Source organism: Corvus moneduloides, chromosome 1 (assembly GCF_009650955.1).
Source record: "Corvus moneduloides isolate bCorMon1 chromosome 1, bCorMon1.pri, whole genome shotgun sequence".
Lineage (NCBI taxonomy): Eukaryota > Metazoa > Chordata > Aves > Passeriformes > Corvidae > Corvus > Corvus moneduloides.
In genome coordinates this window covers 64,286-90,438 of record NC_045476.1, presented here as the reverse complement: position 1 = coordinate 90,438, position 26,153 = coordinate 64,286, and the positions used below count along the sequence as shown (strand labels likewise).

General features: G+C 42.9%; 1 protein-coding gene across 11 annotated transcripts in view; it reads left to right on the top strand.

Annotated features, from left to right (window-relative positions):
- Positions 1-26,153, top strand: part of SMARCD3 (SWI/SNF related, matrix associated, actin dependent regulator of chromatin, subfamily d, member 3) — an 80,695-nt gene that overhangs the window by 28,767 nt on the left and 25,775 nt on the right. For 8 of the 11 annotated variants that reach the window (XM_032125338.1, XM_032125492.1, XM_032125405.1 and 5 more), the window contains 3 exons: positions 8,344-8,561; positions 11,786-11,828; positions 21,889-22,011. In XM_032125338.1, coding sequence (XP_031981229.1) covers positions 8,353-8,561; positions 11,786-11,828; positions 21,889-22,011 — 375 coding nt within the window. In that variant the 5' untranslated portion in view covers positions 8,344-8,352. The other 3 variants (XM_032125752.1, XM_032124958.1, XM_032125202.1) reach the window with 2 other exon arrangements.

Here is a 26,153-nt window from a genome sequence, read left to right as displayed (position 1 = left end):
TGGATCCCTTAAATGGATCCTGCCTTTGTCTACCTCCCCTGCTTTTTTCTTTGTTTCTTTCTGGTTTTTCTTTTTCTTACTCAAACAGGCTGTTTAGTCTTGAGAAGGTCCATGGTGCAGGTCTTGTCAAAACGCTTGTCCAGACATCTGTCCTCTTGTGACTCGATTGCAGGAACCTTTGCTTGGTGCCTTGTGCTGGCGACCTTGGCTGTGTCATCTGCACGCAAGAACCTGCTGAGAGGTTCATTTTCTTGTCCCGTTGTTCTGACCTTTTTAATCTGCTTCTGTGTCCTTTTGCTGTTCCCACTTTATCTTCCTTCCAAAGCCAATCTTTTTGCCTTTTATCCACCAAATACCCATATAAAGGTCTATGTGCCTGTCTTAACTCTGGAGTCATAGCTGTATTTACAGTGTACTTGGCTGTCAGTTCAAATCACCTTCTTTTTCCCGTAGTGATCTTGGTCTTTGTCCTCTTTGCTATGCTTAGGAAGCTCTCTGTGGCAATATAAGTCCTTATCCATATTTATTTTCTGCTAATAGGTGTTATTTCATAGTTCTGCTAATCTCTACAATTTAATATTAGTTACACTCCAAGATTGCTAATTCATACAAACCCGTGTATCACTGATGTGACTCCTTTGCTTATCCTTAGTCCTTTTTTTGTGTGCCTATCTACCTCTGAAATCTGGTCATAGGATTTTATGGTAAATACATAAACTGTCTTACATTAAATGGCATTTACAACAGTGAAAGAAGAGTGTCAGAGCATGCCAGCATGTAAACAAATATTTTATATATATGATAGGTAACTTGTCAGTGTTAAAACAGATGAACAGGTCTCGTGGATATGGAGGCTCTATTACAGATTTATCAGTGATTTGGAAAAAAGGATGAGTAATTAATTTCATACACAAGTTTTTCATCTCCTGATATATTGCTGGGTTTAAATGAAATGTCACCATTCAGGAGAAAGGCTTGGATGTCCTGTGAGCTGCCTAGTGTCTAGCTAATAAGACATCAAGTGAACTGTTAGCCTGATTGGGAAGTGGGGCAGGGAATAACGCAGAAGCAATTGCAAATCCATGGCATATACTTACCAGAATGTTTTTCTGATTTTGGTAATCTGTATGACTAACAAGCCAAATGACTGGGAACTCGGAGGGCAGTAGGAGTGGGAGATGTCTGAAGGCTTCATCAATAAGGGAATTAGGGGTATTTTTGGTTTTATTTATAATATGTAAGGATAGAGACTGATTATGTAAAATCAATGTCATTGGAGGCTCTTAGGTACTGGTTAAAGAAGTAAACAGCTGTCAAAGATGATGGAGTTACTGGTGATGCTTCTTTGAGATGAGAAAGAACTGCATGACCTCAAGGTCTCATATTTCAGTACAGTATAAAAATTACGGGGGTTTTATTAGAATGGGAGGAACTAAAGATATTTTTGCAAAAATTGAATGGTGATCTGTTTTAAGTGAATAGAAGTGACTGTTTCTCCCAACCAGTCACAGGGTTGTAGAGATCACTACTAGAAATAGTGAGGTGAAGAGGGTATGGCCAGGTTTGAAAAAAGTAGAGCTTTCCTAATGAAAAATTTCCTACTAATTTTTATTTTGTCATGGGTATAGATACTGTCTTGTCAGAGCATAAGCCAGCTAACACTAGAATGGCTAGAAAAGAGCCTCGTGAACTGTTGGTTTTGGACAGTTTGTTCCACTTCCTACCTCAGGGCTCCATGCGTGGTTCTCTCTGCGAGGGCATCCTCAGCAAATGGGGCCTGGGATGGAGGCACTGGTTTGCTGTGTGCATATTCCCTGTTGTGGTAAACAAGGAGGTGTTTGGGGTGAGTAGGGCAGCCTGGAAGAAATCAAGGGATCTTATGGCAAGGAATTTGTTTGGGAAGGTAGTTGCACAGGACTGTTAGAGTGAAAACTTTGTACAACATTCAACTATGTGAGCAAGCTGCTGGTAGAGACTGAAGCTTTGTCCTTTTCTAGCCATGGACTGATTTCAGGCTGTCAAGTAGAAAAAAGTTCATACATAATTAATAAAATAAAATCATATTAATGCTAGCCAAGGCTTTAATAGAGATCAGTGTGATTTTGTGCAATATGGGCTTGTTAAACAAATCTGAGTTGCTGGTTAAGAAAACTTGTATTTGCTGAGGAATGTAGGTGTATGGATAAAATGGATCTGTGAGGTGTTTGAACTGCTCTTCTCTTTCTAAAAAACCCAAAACCACTGTAGGAATATGAAAATGGTCAGACTGGATCATTTAGTTCAGTATCCCACGTAGAATGGGGCAGTGGAAGGCAGCATGGAAGTACAGGAACAAGGCAAAAACCTTAGCAATGGTTCGTATGAATTCTCTCTGATTTGGAGCTTGGGAGCTTTCTGACCCAAAGCTGCCCTCTGTGTAGTGCATCTATATGGATTTTGGAGTGCATCTATGTGGAGGTTAGTCTAATGATGTCTTCCAGAACCTTTCTAAACTTCCAGCATTCAGTGTTTTGTGTCAGGAGTTTTTTCAGCTTATCTTGCATAAGGAATTACCTGATCCTGCCAACTGTTGTTTGATTATTGTAAGGGAAGAGACAATGAGCTCTTGACCAGCCTCTTCTCTCTCCAAGCTAGTCATGGTGCTGCAGAGCTCTGCTGTTCCTCTCCCTCCCAAAGCCATCCTTTCCAAAAAGCCAAGAGGTGCATTCTGGTAGTTGTTCATACAAAATCCCTTTCATACATTAGATCACAGCAGTGGTATGATCAGATCTGTTAAAGGTGGTAGAACTCAAAGCTGGTCTGTAAGGTTTGTTTGTTTAGATTACAAAGACATTTTGGGGGGGTTTTTTTGTTGTTGTTGCATCCAAGTGCTCCACTAGAGCTTGGTGGCAGATTTTTCTGAGCTGTGAGCAGACACACATGAAATAGAACTGAATTTCGTCTCGTGTTACAATTCACAGTTCTGTAAATGGGATGGTTTCTAAATTAAAGACTTTTGGATTGTTGTAAACATGATATTAAAGTGCATGGTACCTGGAACACTTGGATTTATAGACTGAGAGCTTTTGGGAAATGGAGGACGGTGAATATGGCAAGAAGCAAGAATTGCAATACTGATGTTTCAGCTTACTAAGCCCCCAAAAGATTCATACACATTAAAAAGGGGAACTCATGAAGTAACATCTATAATTGTAAGGAGGAGAGAAGCCTTGTACCAGTTTTATTTGTTGTACTTCTAAGAGTCCATTTTGAAACAACACATCCAGTTGGGAAACCATGTGTGCAGTCAGAAACTTGTTGCCATCAGACAGTATTAGTCTAGTCTAAATTTCTTAAGGGTTCCAGGTACTTCTAGTTACTCATTCTTACCTCCAGACAGCATCAGGTATCTTCTATTGCTTATGTTTATGCTCTATAGAAATCATAGAATGGTTTGGGTTGGAAGGGACCTTAAAGTTCATGTTCTGCCATGGGCAGGGACACCTTCCACTAGACCAGATTGCTCCAAGCTCCATCCAGCCTAGGTTTGAACACTTCCAGGGATGGGGCAGCCACAACCCAGGCCTAACCACCCTCATAAGTAAAGAATTTTCTTCTAATCTAAACCTACTGTGCACTGTGCTGTTTTTGCCTTGCTGCTCTGCAGGCACCTCTGCTCTGCTCTCTGCTTCACCTTCTCAGAGCTGTGAGAGCAGTCCCTTCAGCTGGGGACAGGCTGTGGTCTTCCTCATTTCCTGTGGCCCACAGTGGTTTTGCCCTCTGTCCAGTGGGGTGTTTGTTAGTGTGAAGCCCTTCCCTCTTGTTCTGTCACTCCAGGCCCTTGTAAATCTCTGTAAATAAATCTCTGTAATAGACTTGTAAATAGTCTCTCTCCATCTTTCTTGTAGGCTCCTTTTTAGTTAAGAAATATGCTGTTTGTATACTTGGTGGTGGTGGTTATTCTCAAAATCTGTCAGTGTCTCTGTTAACAAGAAGCTGGTGGCTGTTCCGCACAAGCCGTAAGAGCCTTCTGTGTGGTGCTGAGGTGGATGGAGTCTGTCAGGACAGGAGATTGCTGTAAATGCAGCTCAGCACTCAACTGCAATGCAGCAACTCCTGGCTCTCTGTTCAGTCTCTTTCTGAGGCCTCTTGTGGGTATTTTTTGCTTGACTTTTCTTGACACTTTCTTTTACTTTCACCTGTCAGTTCTCCAGGTTATTTTCCTCTTACTGGTATGTCCAGACAGGAAACCTTTTTTCTGCTTCTGTGTTTTGACTGCTGTGATGTACATCCCCTGAGAAAAGGCTCCGCAGTGGAAGAATGTAGAAGAGCACTGCTCTAATGTTGTCTTGTTACTGCTGTCAGACAGAAGTTCACTTAAGGATGACAAAGAGGACAGAGGCAGAGCTCTGATGTGACAGGAAGTTCAGGCAAGGAAGAAAGTAGACAAGCCAAACATGGCTTCAGAAACTGGTCAGTGGAAGGCAGTGAAGGGATATATATGGCAGCAGGTGTCAGGGAGGTGGTATCCTGCTGCACTGACCATGTGCCAAGGTTTGAACAGCTGTAGCTGTGCACATGTATACAGGCAATTGGCAGAACTCTTGGGGTCCAGTACACGTGCATGTAATACTGGTCGTGTGCCTTTGTGCACTGTGCCGTCTTTGCCTTGCTGCTCTGCAGGCACCTCTGCTCTGCTCTCTGCTTCACCTTCTCAGAGCTGTGAGAGCAGTCCCTTCAACTGGGGACAGGCTGTGGTCTTCCTCATTTCCTGTGGCCCACAGTGGTTTTGCCCTCTGTCCAGTGGGGTGTTTGTGCAGATTAATACATGTAAATGGAATCAATGGAGGTAAAAAGGAGATAGGACTGTGGTTACAGAGATGAGTCGGGGATGGGGGTCTCAGGCAGATGACTTCCCAAGAAGGAGGATGTATCAGTGCTGTTTTGCACTGCAGCATTTCCCATGGATGCTTCTTGTTTAAGACAGATTCCATCCTGCTGAGGAAGAGAGGGAGAGACCTAGTCCATAGGCAGATGCACCTTCAAGATCTCTTTCAAAAGCCATAATGGGATTGGAATACTCTTTAGTATGAAGACTTTTTTTTTTAATGTCACTATTGTGAAAAATTCGATGTATTTTCCATCACTGTCTTGTCTCGCACATGCGTTTGAGAGCAAAACCAGCTTTTAGATGAGGTGAGGTACTGCTTGTGTATTCTTCTTTTATAAAAGTTCACATAGATGAAGTATTTCTGAATCTTGGGAGTCTGGTGGGCTTGCAGCAGGAAGGCAGTTGCACAGTTGCATAGTGAGTAATATTTTATCTATGAGTGATATCAGAGATAGAAACATGAGAACAGAGGCGAAGGAATGAGGTGGTCAGGGAATGAGATTGAATGTGCTTTTGCTGGAGCTGCCTCTCGTTTCTCATGTTTGTCCTTTCTCTATGTTTCTCTATTTTAGTGCTTAACAAAGGAAGCTGAAGGAAGTTTAAAGATGTAAGGCCGAGTAGCTTTAGCTTGCTGACCTTGTTCTTCAAGCCCTGGGGTGTCCTTTAGAGGAGCACCAAAAAGGGCCTTCAGTTTTATCCATGTGGCCAGTCAGTCTCCGTGAGATGGCTGTGCTCAGGATCCGGGCTCTTCTGAGTGACTGTCAGATGTCCCCGGCTGACTGACAGGCAGCAGCTGGCCCAGTGGTCTGCCTTTTGCTGGAAGGAGGCCACAATGCATGGCTTGACAGATGACAAATCTTAAATGCAGGCTCGAGAGAGAAGCATTTTCTGGGCCATTTCTTTCTGCTGACTCTGCCTGGGTCAGAGGGTCGGAGCACATACATGGGAACAGAGAGCACTGTTCCCTTCCAGCTGTTCTTGGGGCTCTAGGTTCATGGCAGAAGTCATTTGGAGCTTTGCACAAAGCTGCAGTTTGGTCTGTCTGCTGCCTGCTGCTCTCTCCACGGCCATACCTGCCATTGCTTTCTTACATCGGCTGAATTCACCTGCGTGGATTCCTGCGCTGGTCACTCTCGTACCTCCTGCCTTGCCTCTCTGTCCATACCAGTTATATTGGTTCTTTGCTGGTCATCCATTCCTCTCCTTTATCCAGTTTCCTTTATAGATACAAGTGTGAGAAATATCTAAGACTTGTGATGATCAGGGAGGGCACTGAGCTGGGGCTTTGGGAGCTACAGTGGATTTGTGTGGTTAATTTGGAGATGCCGGTCCAAATATATTTAGAATTATGATTTATTATAATGCATAATTACATATTTAGAAATCATAGAAATTATGAGATAAAGATGAAGTAAACTTTTAAAAAGAATTATATATGTTGACTGTGCACAAACTATTTTCTTCCCACCCCCAGTGAACTGGCTTGCGTACCCTCAGAGGTGTGTGCATCTCATTTTGGGGTCCAGTAGTGTATTTCTCCCAAGTACTTTCTCAGTCTGCAACTATTGAGCCAAGTATGTCTTCGATGTTGTTAGCACCCCTTTGGAAGAGGGTTCCACAGGCTGATACCCACAGTGGGACAAACTCACCCCTTCAGTGGTCTGTGAGCCTGACCCCTCTGCTGATGGCCAGGGTTCACTACTCTAGCAGGGGCAGTGAACAGTCAATACCCAACTGCCCTCCCCAGGCGATGCCTGATTTTGCAGAGCTCTGGCAGATGCCCCTTTAGATCACCTTGGATCACCTCTTTCCAGATGAAAAGTCACAATATATTTACTTTTACTTCCATGGATGCAGTTCCATATGTTAAGAATTTCTGTGCCATTCGTTGTCCTTGTTTCAGCTCTGCTCTGCCATGACTGAGCTGCAGGAGCCAGAGCTGCGCACAGACCCTCACTTGTGGACACATCGTGGCCAGTGGCACACTGATATCCTATGTTCCCTCCACTCTTACTTCTTTTCTTTAATGACATTCTTGACCTCTAGTAACCAGTGAACCGATTTTTTTTCTGGAAGTGTCTGTTTAAACAAGACCTTGGTTCTGCTGGACAGCAATCAGCTTAGGGCCCATTGCATTGTCTGTGATTCTCGGATTGTTTTTTCCCTTTTGTAATTCACTTCAATATGTATTGAAGTACATTTGCATCTTCCTTTTAAGTGTTCATTCTGTCTCATAAAGTCCTTCTGCAGTTCTTGAAACTGGCCCTCGTCCTTGCAAGCGTGAATAACTTAACGTTACCAACAAACTTTTTCACTCCCTTGCTTTTTTCCTGGCTTTTTTTGGTTCTTTTTTTTCCCCCCCAGGTTGTTTTAAATATGCTGAAAATGAGAAGTCCCAGCAGAATTTTACATGTGCCTTCCTTTTATTTTCAGAACCAATTACTTTTGCCTTATTTCTATCCTTTAACCAATTGTTTATCCATAATGGATGCCACTGACTCTTGGTTTCCTTAAAATACTTTGTAGAGGGACTTGACTTTCAAAGGACTTTTGTTGTATGGTTATTCTTTTTCTCATCCTGGTTCAAACGCCTAGAGAATGTGTGTGTCTGTATTTTTGCATATATGTGGACATATACATATTGATAATTCTCAATATGAGCCTAAGCTCGTCTCTCTGTTTTGAATTGCATTTTGCAGGCAGTAATTATTTTACTGGTTGTTTTCCTTGATGACTATAAACTTTTAGAATTCAGAATTGGGTTTACTGTGTGTCTTGTGCAGCATTAAGCTTGACCCAGAGAGTCTCTCAAGAGCATGCAGAAGTCAACATAAATGCCAGGGCTTTAGAATGCCTACAGGGCTGCTGACAAACTCCCACATCCATTTCATTCTTTTTTTTAGTTTAAAGGCTTGATCGGAGACATGACCTTTTTCTTAAAGGATTCATGCTGCATTATGAACCGACACTGCTCTCTGGTGTAGGTGAAGTAGAAGGCTCTTAATGCAAAGTGTTTATCCTGATGTTTTGCCTGTGCTGGTTTCTGTCTCCCAGCTGATCAGAGCTGCCTGCTCGGCAGTGCAGCGTTTGCAGTGGGAGTGTGCTCGCAGCTCTGAGCAGCATGTGAGCTGCACCAGTTTGGACTATGTGTCGCTGCCATGGGGTGTTCTTTTCAGGCTGAAGGTAGAGCTTCCAGCTGTAACCCGGTCTGGATATGCCACTGACCACTGAGTGTTTTCCCAAACCTAGTATTTTGCCTCCCTGTTTCCTGTCTCCTTTATCCCTGAATGCCTCATGACATCCAAGACGCACCAGTCACAGAGCTTACGTGCTTTATGTTGCTGCTTAGTGCTTATCAGGATGGTCAGAACGGGGAATCTGTTGAGGCCAGTGTCGCATGATGTACAAATGTCTTGGCAGCTGCAGAAACAGGAACCAAACTGGCTTTTCTTTCTGTTTTGCTTTTCCTCCAGCGCCCTGGGATGCCATCAGGAGCTCGAATGCCCCATCAGGGGGGTCCCATGGGTCCTCCAGGCCCCCCATACGTCGGAAGCCCCTCCGTACGACCTGGGATGCCCCAGACTGTGATGGAAACAACAAGAAAACGCACTGCACCACAGCAGGTCCAACAGCAGCAGGTGCAGCAGCAGGTGCAGCAGCAGCAGCAAGCCACTCAGAACCGAGCTAGGAGGTGAGTGTTCTGGAAGGAAAACACAGGAGGACAATTTGAGGAAGCAGAGATGATACCTGTTTAGCAGTGGGTAAGACCTCTAAGATCAAATGGGACAGAATAGAACATGTATGTATTGTCAGTTTTTAAGCAGGAAAAACATTGGTAAATTTTACTCTTTTTTTTTGTTTGTGAATGGTTTTGAACAAACCGACCTTTAATAATGTCTGGTTTTGCAGTTACTCTGCTTTTACTTCACAGGTTTGTCAGGCCATAAATCTGTTGAGTATGTTTAGCCTTTAGAGTTAATGAACAGTTCTAATATAGTAAGATTATTGTATTATTTGTTGCCTGTTCTGTATAGTTGCTCTCATTTCTGACTGGCTAACAAAATAGTTTGTAAATGGCACAAGTGGAAAAAACTTTTCACATTGTCATGTGAATACTTGTACTATGATCACTCAGAAGAGTGGTCATAAAACTTGCAGTTGTCCCAAGTGTTTTTGCATATAAAGTAAACAAATATGCACTGGAAGTAATTCCATAAAATTAGAGGAATTTCTATGAGGAACTTTCTTTTTTAGATATGCCCACCTTGTACATTGCTGAATGCATTCTCTCTTAAATAAGTTAGCTAGTTTCTTTTTGCAACGTATTAGACTTCATCAATCTTGAGTGTTGAGTGTGATCCACACACACATAGCAGATCTGCATGGGCTACCTTTTGCAAAATCATTATAGATGTATATACAGCTTCAGACAGTGTTCTGGTGGTGTCATGGAATCCAGTTGTAGGTAAAACATGACTCTCTAAGCTCAGTTCTTCAGGAGCCCTGCTCTGACCAGGTTATATACCTTGGATCAGCAAGTGAGACTTGGGAATGCTTGTATCTGGGATGCATCTGGAAAGGACACTGATCTTGAGAGTATTAATACACAACAATTGAAAAAGGTTGAACACAGAAGGAATGTGTGTGAGTGCAGCACGTGAGCACAAGCAGTGCATGTGCATCTTGGAGGCCTTGCCTGGCACCAACCAAAATGCACATTCTATAGCATCTCCCGGGAGATTCTGCAGGAAACTGCACAAAATAATGCCCAACCTTCAGGTACTAGGGTGGATATAACCTGAAAAATTGCCCCTGCTGGATAATTAAGGTAAACTTTAGTCGCTAACTAGTTTCCAGGGAGCATTAAAGGACAGTATTTTCTAAAAGTTGATGGCCTAACTCACAGAAGAAAGTTCCCCATCCCTTTTCTTAACTTCAGTGTTTCTGATTTGGGACCCAGCAGTGATCTCAACTGCCTTGAGCCCAGTTCACAGCAGTGCTTCCTGGGTACACAGAGAGCTTCTCTGTTTCTTCTGCCATGCCTTCCCTTCAGATAATGTGTTGAACGTTTTCCCTTTTTTCGTTTCCACCTCCCTGTCATTTCTCATTCTGTTTTTTCAGGCACACTTTTCTGTCACCTTGGGTCCAGTTCTGGGGTTAAGTGCGTTCCATGTTTTCTAGCGCAGGCCAAGAAGGTTGCACTTGTCCTTTCTTGGCAGGTTTGGTGGAGACAAAAATCTCATTTCTGTAATAGGCTATTGAAGAACTGGTTGAGACCCAAATTGTTTGGGGATGTTGCTTTGTTTGTTTCTTGCTTTTTATTTGCAAGCCTGTGGGGTTGTTGCCGGTATGTGCATATCCCACTCCCTTTGGGAGGCTGGCGCTTGCTCAGCCTTTACTTCCAGATTCTGTGAAGTGTTTCAGTGCAGATTTGATTTGTAAGCTGTGGAAGGTATTGGAGTTTCATATCACGTAACATTCCATTCCCATTATTCCTACACTTTTTAAAAGGAACATTGTTCACCTATTAAGTTAGGTGTAACTGAATGTACCTCCAGGCACAAAGAGTGTCTCAGCCTTGACTTATGTGGGGATGGGAAAGAGTCTAAGAATCTGATATTTCAATCCTGGCTTATTATTAACAAACATAGGAAGAGGGTATGCCACACCAATGAGCATGGAAACAGCTTTTATGTGGACACTGCTGGTGACAGACTTGCAGTATGAAGACAGTAAGGAGGAGGGTGTCCTTGTGACATGGCAGAATAGCAGCAGGTGGTTTACTTTCCCCCATTTGTCTGTCACAGATGGAGTGATTCATCTCCTGCTTAAGATAAAGGCCTCACAAATTAAAGAGATGAAGAATAGGACCTGAATTCCATCTTGGCCCTGTTAGAGAAAGCTGGGTGACAGGTTTGGTGGACACAAACAGTTCTTAGAATCTGAAGAATTCAAAAGACAGTGTATTTGACAGTCTTCCTGACAGTACAGTTTCTCAGGCACATGCACATTTGTGTTTATGTCCACGAGTAAAAATGTGTTTTTAAAAGCATAGCTATAGAAATGTGCCTATGTATGGGTATGGACACAGTATGTGTACACTCTGCAGGCACACATACATCTTCCCATGTGTGTGTTCATAAAAATGAAGAAAGGTGGAAATGTAAGGCCTTTTACCTTTGTCCATCACTCATGCAATTTTAGTTTTGTTTTGTTGTTTTGGTTTTGTTGGTTGTGGGAGTGTTTTTATTTTTGGTTTTTATTTTGCCTGTTGCCTTTATAAGATTAAAAGGTCTCAGAGGTAATCAAATTTTTGCCAGCAGAAGACCGCTCATGCAAATATGTTACAATAAAACAAGTGTGTATGTATATATATAAGGAATGAAGGGTGTACATATGTGTGTGTTTTCATACATCATATGAAATACACACATATATGTGTGTGTTCTTCAGCACTTAATTTTGGGCATGATTGAATAAATGCGTGTTGTCTGTTTGAGCGAGTTCACATGCCATTTGAGTGCTCAGCCACTCAGATGTGCACACACATAGGTGTGTCTGTGCATGCCACACGTGAGACTGTCCTCCTGCATGCTTGTCTGTACCTGGAAGCAGCGTGTGCACATGCACTTGCATACATTGCCACCCTGCACCACAGAAGATGCTGTGATCAAAGAACTTACAGACTTCTTTCCAGGATGCATAACAGACAGCCCTGATTTGTTCTTACCTAACTGCCTCCCCAGCCTGCTGAGAGAAGGGGTACGAGGTCCTGGGCATGGGTGAGACCCTTTTGCTGATGCATGCACAGCTGTGCACCAGCATGTGGAGATGTCAGGATAATTTAGCAGGTGGCCTCGTTACTCCTAGATCTGTCACCATGGTAACGTGTTTTTTTCTTTAAAAAATGTACAGTGCCAAGAGGAGGAAGATGGCTGACAAAATTCTCCCTCAGAGGGTGAGTCGCTTTCATTTCCTATTCCCTTCACAATCAGTTCAGCATCTTAGTGTAATTAGAGGAATTTTAGAAAATTCTTTCACTTTTTGTTTAAAAATCTAATTAAAAAGTAAGTAGACAGTGGGTGAAAGTCTGGAGAGCCAGGCTGGGGCTGGGCTGGGGGCTGGGAGCGTGGAGCAGCCCGGCCTGTGCGGCCTCGTGCCTGGGTTAGCCGAGCCAGCACTGCCGCTTGCTGGAGGGACCGTGGTGCTGGGCTGCCAAGCGACAGCTCGGCACTGGGGCCCTCGGGTCTCCAGAATGCTTTTGATCCATTTTTGAGGCTGGCCAAAACCTGGTCCAGAGTGTGGCTGTACCTGAGGGGGTGGACTCAGACTCAGGTCTCTGGCCCAGTAGAGCTTCCAGGTTGTGATTTTTGTGGTTGTATCACCGTAGGACTGAAGTGAACCCATGTAAACAACAGAGTCCAAGGGGTCTGTATTGTCTGGAGAGTTACTAATTCTCTTATCCCTGGGGATATGTCTAGCTTTTGGCATCTGCCCATGTTTGATCCTCAATGCTTCCATCATCTACTTCCTTTCTAAACATTGGGATTTCTCTCTGTTCTCCTCTCTCATTACTCCCAGACTTTTCCTTTCCTTTACCCTCTTCAGTACAGTCCCCAAGAACCTGCTTGGTCTCAAAAGGCTTCAAAACACACACCCTTGTCACATCTTAGTCTCAGTTGCTTTGACTGGTGCTTTTTCTAGGCTCAGAATCCCTTGGACAGGTGTGTCCTTTTCCTCCATATCCTTTTCAAGTTTTCAAGCTCCATTGCTAGTGTGAGCCCAAATTTGCTGGCAGGCTCCAAAGTCTGTTCTGTGACATTTCACAGGTGCCTACTACCAGCCATCCAAAGAGGTGAGCCCACTTTGGTACTCCTGGTGTCATTCTATCCCTTCTTCTCTTGTCATTCCTGCCACCTTCTGAAAGCAGAGCCTCTCATATGTAAGCCATTAGATCTCATGTTGCTTGAAAGACTAAGCTACCATTAAACCCAGACCTTTGAACTACTTGCAGCCTCCTGGTTGTTGTGTTGAAGCCTCATTCTTGCTCTACTGGTGGTCTGTACGTTTTTATAATGAAGGCTAAGTTTCTTGTACTGTCAGTTTTGTCTGTCCCACACAAACTGCTTTCACAGACAATGATACGTCCCATATAGCGAGGCTGTTGCTGCAAATGTACGTTCATTTCGAGGTGCTTTTAGGTTGGTTTGGTTGTTTTTGTTTTGTTGGTTGTGGGAGTGTTTTTGTTTTGGATTTTTATTTTGCCTGTTGCCTTTATAAAATTAAAAGTCTCAGAGGTAATCAAACTTTTTTGCCAGCAGAAGACCGCTGACTCTGTTTACCAAGTCCATGATAATTCTTTAATAGGTAGAGACTTCTATAGGTGTGTCAAAAATCTCTACAGATGCTTTCAGAACCATGCTGTCATCAAATATTCTTACTTTTCAGTATCTTTGTTGCTGACAGCCAACAGCTTTAACTGATGGAGTAATAAAGCAATTGCTAGAGGTCTTTTCTGCAGTGGGGTTTTTATCAGTGCAGCTGCACTGCTGGTGTCTATGATGTGACCTCTGTCTGGGTTAAGATACTCTGTCAGGCTGCGGTAGTGTGTCAGAAATCCCTTACACCATCTGTGGGATGAAGAAATGCTGTGCACATCATTGTCCTGTCAAGTGGAGGGTTTGCACTGGTGGCTGTGGAATGCATGTGAAACACAGGGTAAAACTTCCAGCTTTCTGGAACTACCTCTGGAGTGTTTTCCAGTCAGTCAGCATCTGTTACCCACAGACTTTTTGCAGACTCCTGCTTATGTTTTCTGAGAACTTTGAAGGGGAGAGAGGAGGCTATTAAATACATTTTACTCTTGAAAATGATCTTATGTAGCAGTGGGTTCTCAGTATTCCTCACTATGGTAATGACTCAGGCAGTTGGCACTGATAACCTCTTGTTGGATTTCCAGGCTCTCTGGTTAAGCCTGTGCCATAGTCCTGGAGCATAGTGCTGTTGGGTAGGATCACTGAGCCACTCCAGGCAAACTGTTGCACATAGGAAGATTGGATTAGGGAACTGCATAGGACATCCTGGCACTTCCAGTCTGGTTCCCTCTGTTGTGGAAGCCATGACACAACTGCCACCTCAAGACTAGTTACTTGAGACATACTTTTGATCTGGCAGCTTGGGTTTTTTTGTTTGCTAGGCTCAGCAAGGGAAATGCTTTTAGCTTCCCAAGTAAGAGAGGCTCCCCTCTTGAAATCCTCTTAGTCACTTGTTTTATCTATTCCAGGTTAAATTAACCTCTTTCAAACCTTCTTAAATCTACCTCTCAATAAACCAGAACTATACGTAGTAGGAGAGATTACCAGTATCACCAGTGCTTGAATGCCACTCCTGCATTTTTTATCTTTACTGGAAAGAGCACTGCAAATTGGTATGGCTGTGCTGTTTTTTATTCATGGCCTTTCCACACTGATACAGCCTCTGGTCATTCTGTGATTGGCTAATACAAGTATTTCTGCTTTCTGTCATATGCAACTGATGAATTCCCATATTAGAGCAGGATTTAGACTCTGAGGCATGATCCTGTGCTTTGTAATGCTATATTTCACCCCATCTCCATTATACAGTTCTGAGCTTCCTCACATTTTCTGTACTATCCTCTGCCTTGCAATGACAGTGACACCCAAATTTGTCATTACTAAGTTTTCTTAGCATACTTCTCCTTTTTGTACAAGAACTATTAATGAATGGTCCATGAGGTACTTCCTGCTTAATACTTATTTGCTATGCCAGGTCTTGTTCCAATCCCCATTTTTCAGTCTTAAGGAGTGGTTCCCTTTATGACTGTATGTCAAATGCTTTACTTAAATGCAAGTTGCTTGTATTGACTGCATTTCTTTTGTCTAAAATGCAGTTTTAATGAACACAAGGACTTGGTTAAGCTCAGTTGACATACTGAGTAACATAGCAAGGCTTAATATTTTTTATAGTGTATTTAACATTAACTCCAGTTCTGTCCAGCAGGTTCTTTCCTGCCCCATTTTCCTCACTTCTGGATCTTTCCCTTGTTCACACCTGGTTGTCACCAAAACCCTCATTCAGTTTTGGAGAACTGCAGAGGCATCTTCATTCATAGCCAGGGACCTAAATCTCTGGAGCTGATGTTGCCTTTGTGACCCAAGTTTAGCAGTTGTACCTCGATTTTGACCTCAGACCACAAACTGTTTGTAGGGACACATGACTGCACCTCGGATTGCACTTCTTTCTCCAGGCCTTGCCTCCTCATTACTTCTGGTCAGTCTTATTTTCTCTTAGTGTTGAGTCATTACATTTTTTCCCAGGAACTGTGAGTGTGATCCACCATTCTGTTTCTTTGGCTTCCTTGCCTACCCATTCTGATGCAAGAGTCTCAGCTGAAAACCATTCTGGCTCCATAGCTGTGCCTGTTTCTGCTTTTCCTTGTTTAACTTGCTGAGTGGATTGCAACTTTGAAACAGCAAACTGCCCCTCCTTCGGTGGCATACTTGTCTCTTAGTATTGGCTGCTGTTCTTCTCACTCAGCCCCAAATTCCTGAGGTCTTTTTGTCTAGCTGTGCTGACAGGTTTTTGTATACCTGTCCTCTCCTTTTCAGCCTCTCTACTTCATTTTCTTTTACGCAAATATTTAGTCAATTTTTGCTGCTGCTCTTCACTGACCACCATGTGGAATTCTCTGCACAGATCCCATGCCATAATAGCTGTCCTGCTCTGGTTTGGTCACTGCATGGCTGTTGTCCACCTCTTTCTCCATCTGAGTCAACCAGAGGTGAGGAACACCTGGATCTGCCATTCACTTGTAAGAAAGATGATGTTAAGGGGTGTGATAATCAGTGGTAGCCTTGGATATAGCAACCGTGAAATAAAGAAATTCAAGCTCTTGCAGGGAATAAGGAAGGAGAGTAGTCAAGTACAAACCTTGGACTTTAGACAAGCAGGGTTTGGCTTATTCAGGGAACTAGTAGGTGTGATTCCTTGAGAAGCCAGTCTGAAGGCTCAGGGAAACTGGGAGGTCTTTAAGGACCTTTAAGAGCAGCCTGTTTTAAAGGCAGGAAAACGAGCAAATTTATGAGGAGCCCAGAATAGGGAACTCACAGAGGTGGTCCCAACATCAAAAGGCAATGTACAAGAAGTGAAGCAGGGACAGGCTACAGAGGAGGAGTTTAGAAATGTTGCCTGGGCATACAGGGAATGGTATCGGCAAAGTCAAAGCTCAGCTGTACTTGAGATCTTCAAGGGACATCAAGGACAAGAAAAGCTTCTGCTATTGCACTAGTAATAAAGGCTGACCAAGGAAAATGTGTGCCCCATGGCGAGTGGACTGGGTGATCCAGTGATGACAGAGACAGTAAGTCTGAAGCACTCAAAGCCTTCTTTGTTCAGTCTGCACTAACAATGCCTCCCATGCCCAGTGATCAGTGAACGCATCCAAGAGTAACAGCCGACAGTGGACAGGGATTGGGCCAGGGATTAGTTGAGGAAAGTTGACCCATACAACTCCATGATACCCAACAGGCTGCATCTGACACACCAACAGTGTCCTTTCAAGGCCACTCTGTCATCCATAATAGTCTTGTATCCAGGTTGGGACATTTTGGTCTAAATGGGCTGACAGCCATCTGCTTAGGTGATGAGGCTGAGAAGGTGGCTAATGGTTGCACTTGGCCATGAAGACACTGACATCAGAGTACAGCAGGGATGTGTCCTGGCAGCTGTTCAGTCCAGCATCTTTGCCACTGGAGGAGGCAGTGCAATGCTTGCTTATAAATGTACAGATGACACCAATCACTGGGTGGGGAAACCAGTCGATATGCGTGTGGACAGGCTGGAGGAATGAACCAACAAGAACTTTATGAATTGCAACTAAGTCAAATGTTCTTCCTTGGGAGAGAGGAGGACTGCCTGGCTGGGAAGCAGCACTGCTGGAAAGGCCCTGGAGGCGCTGTTGGATGGTGAGCTGAGCGTGAGCAGGAGGTATGCCTTGTCAGCAAAAATGACTAACAGCGTCCACAGCTCTGTGGCCAGGAGCACAGCCAAGAGATTGAGGGACTTGATTACCCTTCTTTGCTCAGTACTTGTTAGCTCACTGCTAGAGCACTGTGTCCAGTTTTGGGATCCTGAATTCAAGAAAAACATTGGCAACTGGACTGAGGTCAGTGCATGATTGTCAGGTTGATTGAATGACTGGATCAGCACATGAGGAAAGACTGAGGCAACTGGCCTTGTTCATCCTGAAGGAAGGCTCTGAGGGGACCTAGCAACAGCAATGGCTTGCCAGCTCTTAAGAGAGGAGGACCAAGAATATGGATTGCTTTTGCCATTTTACTGGACTATATTACTGGCCCTGTGGTAGTCAGTCAGAAATCCTCCTCAAACCACTCTCTCTCAGGGGTCGCGGGGTGGCACAGTTACGATATATAAGGAGTGTCAGCCCTTAGCAGTCTTTCTTTGACCACCGTAGAAGCCTCAGTGGTAGAGACACTTTTGTCAATAAGCTATGGTCTAAGGTTTCTTTTTGGGGAAACTGTCCGGTAGCTGCCAAGTCAGACTTCAGTCACTGCCACTTAAAATTTAAAAGTTCTGGTTCTCAACAATACCTGTGAAATGTGTGGGTTGTGTGCATCTGCCATAGGTAGTAAAAAAACCAGCTCAGGATCAAATTGAGCTTGTCAAACATGGGGGGAGTAAGGGGTCTTGGATTTTGTTACCTCTCTCAAAGAAGGGAATTCTAGGGTAGCCTAATTCTGAAGAAGCTGCCAAATCTCCATTTATTAGTGATTTTTTTTTTTAAATCAAGATGGCTGAAACTGCTCTGTTGTCCTCCAGTGAAGAATGCAACTCCAATTGTTCCTGCCAGAAATAGGTCCAATTTTATTTATTGGGTTTTTTCTGGGACCTTGGAGGTGCACAATAGTAGGACCTCTGAAAGTTGTGCAGGCCAGCTGTTGTACAAAACAGGTTCAAATTACATCAGCTTGCTCAGGACCTTGTCCAGATGGGTACTGAATATATCCAGCCAAGGATGGGCACCCCAGAGTATTTTTTGGCAGCCTGTTCCAATGTTTTAATACCATCGTGTGTTTTGTTTGTTTTGTCAGAGGTTTTTTTACAAACCAATTCCTTATAGGGAGTGAATTGGCCGTGCTGCAGTGAATTTCTGTTGCCTCTCACCCTAATCTCAGGCACCTCCAAGGGGAGGCTGGCCCTGTCTGTGCTTCAGCAGTCCACGTGGCAGTCGCACTCACCCAGGCGATCCCCTTTTCCCTTTTCTCCTCCAGGCTGGAGAAGCTCTTGCAACTTCTCTCGGCAGGTCTGTGCTCCAGCCCCCACCATCCTACTGAGCCTCTGCGGGCCTTGCTCCAGAGTGTCACATCTTTGTGGTCCTGTGCCCACCAGTCCAGATCCAGTTTCACCAGCGTGGCATAGCAAGGAAGAGCCTCTTTCCCAGGCTTGATGGCAACACCTGCGCTAATATGGCCCCTTTTGCAGCTGACCTTTGCTATGGCTGCCTTACCTCACAGACTCCTTCTGCACTTGTTGTCTGTCCAGCAGGGCCCCCAAGTCCTCTCCTGCCAACCTGTTTTCTACCCCGCCGATGCCCACCTGTGCCCCTGCACGGCATCATTCTGTCCCAGGAGCAGAACTTCTCCCACGTTGGGCTCTACCATGCTGAAGCGCCGTCCTGTTTCTGCGGCCTGTCAGGGTCCCTCTGAACAGCCCTGCTGCCCTGACTGACTTGGGCTCAGGACCCTGGGAGGCCTGAGGACAGGCCTTAACCAGGAGCAGTGGAGCCAAAGACAACATGGAGCTTTCTCTGTGGCTTTTGACAAGAGCAGCAGAACCAGACCCAGACCTGGGTTTTCCTTAGCATTCCTTCTGCTGCTGATCTTCTTGCAGAAGGCTTCCTCCTTGCTTTCCCCAGCCTGCTGACTGCTGTCGTTGCCTTCCAAGCTGTCATACTGTGACAGCCATAGAAGCTATCCAAGGATGTTGTTCGTATCCCAAAATTTGTAGTGTTGCAGCTGTTCCTTGGTTTCTGATTCTGTCTCACGATCCTTGCACGTCTGTTTACAGGCAGGTGTGGTGGGGCCCCCACACTCTGCTGCTCCTACAAGGAACTTGTGAGAGACTCCCATCAGGCCATTCCTTCCACACTGTCCTCACTGCCCCCACTTGCAAGTTGGCCATTTTTTTGTCACCATTGATAAAAAAAACCTGTGGAAATCAAGGATAAAAATGCAGAATTTAGTAATAATTGCTTTTTACTAACTTTTAAAAGTTTGAAACATTTGAGTTTTCACAATAGAAAGAGAAACAACTCCAGCCTCTAGAAAGACAGTGTCTTACTAATGTTAATAGTAATCTCTTGCAGTTATCCAAGTAATTCTAAGATAAAGTGTTACTATATAAGCTTCAAAACCTTGGCTGACAAGATGCTGCTTCTGCTACTGCTCGGTGCTTTCTGGAGTTTCTTCTACTAGATAAAGGCCAGAATGGAGAATTTAAGTATTGAAATACTCTTTTCACATTTGTAGTTAGAACTTTTGTAGAAGAGTGTAGACTTGCATGGAGCTATGAACTTTTCAGTTAGGGCAAACCATGCAAGAAGAAGGAATTAGGCAGGCTGTGCAGATCAGTATCACATAAACACTATCATGCCTCCAAAAGATTATTCCATTAGTAGGGTGAGAAAGCAAAAGACTGTAAGAGCTGCCAAAACTGGCCTGAGTGAGCCTTTGATCTAGCCCAAAATCCTATCTTTGCTGGGACCATAACACATCCCTAGAGAAGAATACAAACACAGCCAGTACAATTCTTCTCTCAAATGCTCTCCCAACCTGTGGCCATTTGCAGTTCAAGGAATTAGATGCAGTTTTGTCTTTGGCTGATTTTAAAGTGTTTGTGCTTTTTAACATCTTATAATGTTTAACATCCAGTTTGGTTATAGGAATGGAATAGGAATTGCCCTTTCGCTTTCATGTGGTAAAAGATGTAAAGGTGTGGAATAGAAAAATTTATTGAAGGTTTCTGCTGTTTCTACAAACTTACTAGAAATTTTGTTAGATCCTGGGTCTAGTACCCATTGAAAGGTTGTATCATCTGTGTTGTATAGGCTGTATCTTAAAGACTCTGTAGGCCTCTCCCTGCTTCACCATGTGCCTGGGGGGTTCACAAACTGACTCTGGTGGAACTTGGCATCAAAGGTCTGAAGCTACTTTTTTGGTCCAGAATTTTTAATTGACTGCAGCACACCATGATTGATTTCCAGGCAAGGAACTGAGGAATCTTTTTATCTGTGCAGAACAGGAAGAAACCTTTGGGGTGTTTTGTTGGGTCCAAAGATTTGCACTCACTGCCTCGCTGCCCTTACTCTGCAAGCTGTCTGTCAATTCCCTGATGTTTCCAGGGTAATGCTTGCTCTTCGTGCTCATGTTTCTTTTATTATTCTGCTGATACTAACACATTGAGAAAGCATATAAGCAGTTAAAAATATAATGGTTCAGCTAAAGCCGAACACAATTTTTTGCTCTGTGGTTTCTGCTTTTCCAAAGTATCAATCTTGCTGTAAGTAGAGCAGTTACTCTACCATCTCAAAACAAACAGAGTAGGTTGAAAGAGACATTTATTTGATAATCTTAATCAGTCTAAATACAGCAGGGAGAAATTGTTTGTCTTCAGGCTGGAAAAGAAAATTATTAAGAAAAGGATGAAAAAAACCTGTAAAACATGTGGGAAAGGTGCCTAGGGAATGCCTGCCCACCACTGCTCCAGCAGTGCAGGGAAATGACATCAAATGAAGCTCACTGGTGGCTGGTTCCAAATGAGCAAAAGGAGGTACTTCCTCCCACATTGCCTGGTGAGGTTCTGGAACGCTCTGCCTTGGGCTATTGTGGGTATTAAAAGGCAGCAACTTTCAAACCTTGTCAGAGTACTAGGAGAGCCAGCTCTTGGCATGACCTCGTGCAATAGTTCTCATGTCCTTGCAGATCACAGGGAACAAGTGTATGCCTGGTGTCTCTCACATGTATGTTTGTGTCTTACACCAGATATAAACTGTAATTTTAACTATAACTAATTTTGATTCTAAAGCAAAACAGGAATACCAACTCACTTTTAATTCCTACGGAAATATTATAACAGTTAAGTATTTTAGTTACGTAGGTGAAAGCTACAGTGAATATTGTAGAAATAGACAAGGTTGTCTGGTAGATCTGTTTTAATTACTTACAGTACCTTTTTTTATGGTTTGCCTGCATGAGGTATTCCAAATTAAGAACCAGCATTTTCATTTAAGGGTATACTTACCCATTTCTAAGCTCAGTTCTTTACGTCTTTGTTCCAACCTACTTCATATCCCCACTTCTGCTAACTTCCTTGTAAAACAGAAAATAAAAAGGGGGGTTGTCAATAGAACTCACGTAGTTAACTATGTATTAAAGTACCAATAAAAGTTGGCAGGATCATAAGTTGACACCTGATACCTGATCGTGTTGAAACTTTGACGTGAAGGTCAATTTCACCTCAGCCAGGAAGATACGCTGGCAAAGGCTGGCATCCTACGTGACAGTTTTTACTTACAATGGGTAACACTTGGTTTTGAAACATCAACATGAACACTCTTTTAGTCTAGAGAGATGCAGCACTCTTTAGTTTTGAACTGGACAAACTCACTGTACTTCGGATTGCTGAGAGTAGCGGTTCCCTGGCTGCCGTAGCTAAACCTCTCTTGAAGAAAACAGCCATGATTCAGGCCTTGTGGATTCAGACAGGATCTTCCAGAATCCATTAGCTTCCGTTCCGTGCTCTCGCTTTTCAGTCTATGCTTGTCCCATGCCACTGAGACCTGCCTCGCTGTCTGGGAACTGCTGTCAGAGGGAGAACTCTGGTCACATCTCTCCAGGGGCTGGGAGTGTGTCAGTATTGCTGTTCTGGAACATGGCAGATTCGCGCTTCCAGTGCTTGGACATTCCTTGCTTCCTTCTCAGATCCGGGAGCTGGTTCCTGAGTCCCAGGCCTACATGGATCTCTTGGCCTTTGAACGCAAACTAGACCAGACCATTATGCGGAAGCGCGTGGATATTCAGGAAGCACTGAAGAGGCCAATGAAGGTATGTTGTGAAAAATTTGTAGATTGTGTCAGGGGAGGAAAATAATTCTTGTAGTAAATGGTGGAAATACCTTTCCAGTAAAAGTCCCATTAACAGAAATGCTTTGGAACAGTTCAGACAAAGCTCCTAAGAGCAAACAGCTGGGAATCAGCGTGCATAGAAAAGTGGTAGAGAAAAGAGAAAATTCTGGCTATTACCTGCTCTAGCTTCTGAAAGTCTCTAATAAGGGGAATAATACCCTAGGGATAAATAAACACTGGTTTGGGAACTTTGTATTAAAATGATAAAAAATGAGAAAATAAGAGATTAGAGGAGTGTGCTGAAGGTATGTATTACATTTCCAATTCAAATTCGGTCAAAAGTGGAACTTCTGGAATAACAGAACATACAATGGCAAGAACTACTTACAGAAATGATTATTTGTGTGAGAAGAGAGTTGATGACGTTTTCTGCAGTTTCTTTCTATTAGATCAAGTCCAGCACTTCACTCTTCCTAATATCCCACTGAAATGGTCTTTTTCTAAGTTTTCTGAGTCTATTAATTTGAATCATGGAAGAGTTTAGATAGGAGGAAACTGAAGTTACCTAGTTCAATCTTCTGCTAAAAACAGGGTTGTCAAGGCCTTGTTGAGTTTTGAAAATCTGTAAGGATGGAGGTTTCACAGCCTCATCAGGCAGTCTGTTACAGTTTTTGTCCACTCTCGTTGTGAAGAATTTCTTTTCATGTCTCATTTAATTTCTTGTGACTGTATGGGGTAGCTCATATTCATTCATCTAGTAACTCCCATAGAATGAAGGGGTTTGTAGCTGTATGTCTGCTGTGAAGTAAAGCTGTCATTCTTGTCTGTACTACAGTGATGGGAGTCAGCCCAACAAAGATCAATATTCCATTGTGTTTGTCACTGTACAGGTATCTGATAAAATGTGGAAGGCTTTTACCTCTTGATGTTTTTCCAGTTGATATATGTGAAGCAAAAAAAAACCTCCAACAACAACAGTAAAAAAAAAAAAAAACAAACCCACAAAAAACTATTACGTTCCATTAACATACCTAGATAGATAGGAAACTGTATTGTGGAGGGTCTAAATCACAAGTTCATTATTAAAAAGTGTTGTACATAGTAGATTGGACTCTCAGAAGAAATAATTTGTCTTACCTTCTTGATATGGGTAGAACACCATTCTTTTAAACTAGCTAGGAATCTGGCCATGTTTAAAAATGATTGAAGACTCTGACTGGAATTCATAAATCAGCAGGAAATTGTTTATTCTGTGGCAAACTCTTTAATGAGGGACTTAACAGGTACACAAGGTCCCAGCTGTAAGCTGTGCAATGGAGATATTCAGTGTCTGGGATAGGGAAGAGTGTAGGAGGCACAACACTCTACGGAAACTGTAGACAGAAAATTCTGTTTCCATCTAAGGCTCAGCAAACATATTTTAAGTATCAGTTACTCAGCATCTAGAGAATGATCAAACAGATGTTTTTCAAATTCATATATAGGTAGTCCTAGCAGACCTGTCAAAATAGAGCTAAATCTAGATAAACTTGGGTTTTTCTTAAAGTTAAGTATTTTCATTTTATTATAGTTGCAGAATTGGTAACAGCAATAGAAGTTATCTCTGCATTTCCATCTCTCATCGAAGCTCTTGTAATTTTGAAATATTTGCCTTAAAACAGTGATTCTCAAACTGGGACTGTAATCCTGGGAGAAATATGAATTTGTCTGAGGTATGTAAAATTATGTAGGGAATATGCAGGATTTCTCAGAATTATCAGCTGTAATTGCAGTTACGGTGTTAGTCACAGTGATTCGGCTGTAGAAGCAGTCGTAGGGAACCACAGATTTATGGTCTAGTGTTGCTCAGGCTGGGGTTTTTTTTCTGTCTGAAGACTAACCATTCTGGGGAAATTTTAGGGGGAAGTGGTTTAAGCATTTTTTTCCTGAGGATAGTGCACAGAATATGTTTGTCCTGTTGATCCTACTTGGATCTCCTGAGAACAGTTGTGCTGTTGAACCCGGTGACAGCTGTGGGATGGCTCAAGAAGTGAGGAGGCCTGGGGGTTGTGCAGCTGTTGAAGGGGGAAGTCGCCTTCCCCACCTGTCAGGTCCTTTGACCACTGTCAGCAGCCCCCTTCAGCTGCCAGCTTTTCCAGTTTAGATCCTGCCTTGGTAGTTTTCTGCTTGTTGGGCACTGCTGTGTTCTCTACTCTTCTTCAGCCAGTCCTGCATTCTTGGATTGCATCTGTCATGAGAGTCTCAGAATTCCTTTTCTGCAGAGCAGCATTAGCAAGAGTCCTTGTACTGACTTCATGGAAGACCCACGTGGTCAGAATTCCAGAAAGAACTTTTAGGAGGTAGTCAGGCAGACAGGGCTGTTTGATAGATACAGCAAGCTCCATGGCCTGAAAGAAACAGAAACCAAACACTCAACTCCAGACCAGTAGATGTCGTTAAAGAAGAATGAATTACTGAAAAATCTCTGCAGCTCTAAGTCCATGGTGAACGTTGGGAGTGGGATTTATTTGGCTAAGTATAGACATATCTATTTTATTCATTTATATGTGAGCTAGTTGCTCTCGGCTCCCTTCATAGTTGTGGGATTAAGTTGGTATAGGCAATGGTGTTCAGGGCACAATTCTTCTCATACAGAAGCGGATGTTTAAAAGAATATAGACAAATAATGCCCTAAAAAATGCCTATTTCTCTCCACTGTGTAAGCCTGAGATAGACAGCTGTGGGCATAACAATAATTTAAAACTGAAATGATTTTCATCCCAAAGCTTGAACCAGGGTCTCCTGACAGAAAGAGGGATGAGACCCATGTCACAAGCAAAGGCTCCTACTCCAGGTCCTGGCACCACAGACAGTACATTGGTCTCACCCAAACCAGAGACTGTCATCCAGGGACTGTCACTCTTTTGCAGTGAACTAGTGTGGGACATTCTGTTTGCCAGACAGTGTAGAGTTGCAGTTTCCGAACTAAATTATCTGCTTCCAGGTTCTCCATTTTTAGGTTAAAAACAAGTAGTAGCATCAGAATACCATCATAGTGTCTCTCTCCCTAGTTTTGTGAATTGGGATCTTTTCCCCACTTTCAGATTTTAAGATGACTTAGGAATTGATACTGGGTTGTTGCCAAAAAGCAGTTTGGGTTTTTTTCTGAAACACTTGTCTTGTGGTGTAATTTTATGTGTTCTGCTTTTTTGCTTTATGAGATAAGGAAAATGTGAACACCTAATCTCCTTCTTTAATCAGTCAATGTTTTAAATTTGTCTTTCAAGTTCTTTAATGTTCTCTTTTCTCAGGTAAAAAATTCATTCCTCCCAATCACTGTAGAAAAATAATTTTTCAATGCGCCTGGCTTCTTCTTACTGCCTGTCACTATACAACTCCTCATTCTCTCCTGAGAAAGTACCGTATACAACTACCAAATAAGCTGCTGCAGCTGATTTTGTAGACTGTTGCCCATACTAATTTGCATTTTATTCCTCTGCAGCATTCGTTTCACCTTTTTTTGAGTTTTGTTGTTGTTGTTTAAGCTTTTATAGAACTGTCTACAAGTGTTTTTCATGCACTGCAATTTTGCACTCAGTAAATATTGTCTTGTTCCTTTTATTATTCATGATATTTCTATAGTCTGCTAAGTCACTGATTTTTCTGCTTTGGGTTGACCATTTTTACATTCTTGTCCATCTTTTTCAGGAGTTACCTAACTAATTTTGTTTCTTCTGCAAATTTTGACATATCTTGCTGCTGCTCTGAGTGAGATGCCTCTATATTCCAGCTCTGATATGGACACTCTCTATTTAACTTGGGACTTTTATAATGATGAGACAGTGATCACTGTCTTTTCTGTCTCCTGATTTTTAGTCTCCATGCTACCACTGTTCATTATGCTTCCTAAAAAGTTACTCTATATGCAAAGGCAAAACCACGGATTTTAATCTTTTCTGTGCTTTCTGCTTGAGGTTTTTATGCTATGTTGAGGTGCATAGAAATTCACCCTTAAGATATACTTAGAGAGCTCTTAACACAATACTGCTTATAAGATTGGCAGCCAGATTTTCTTGCGTCAATTGGGAATAGACTATCCGCTAATAACTTTGTTCATTTGTTTGAAATCCCAGACACAACTTC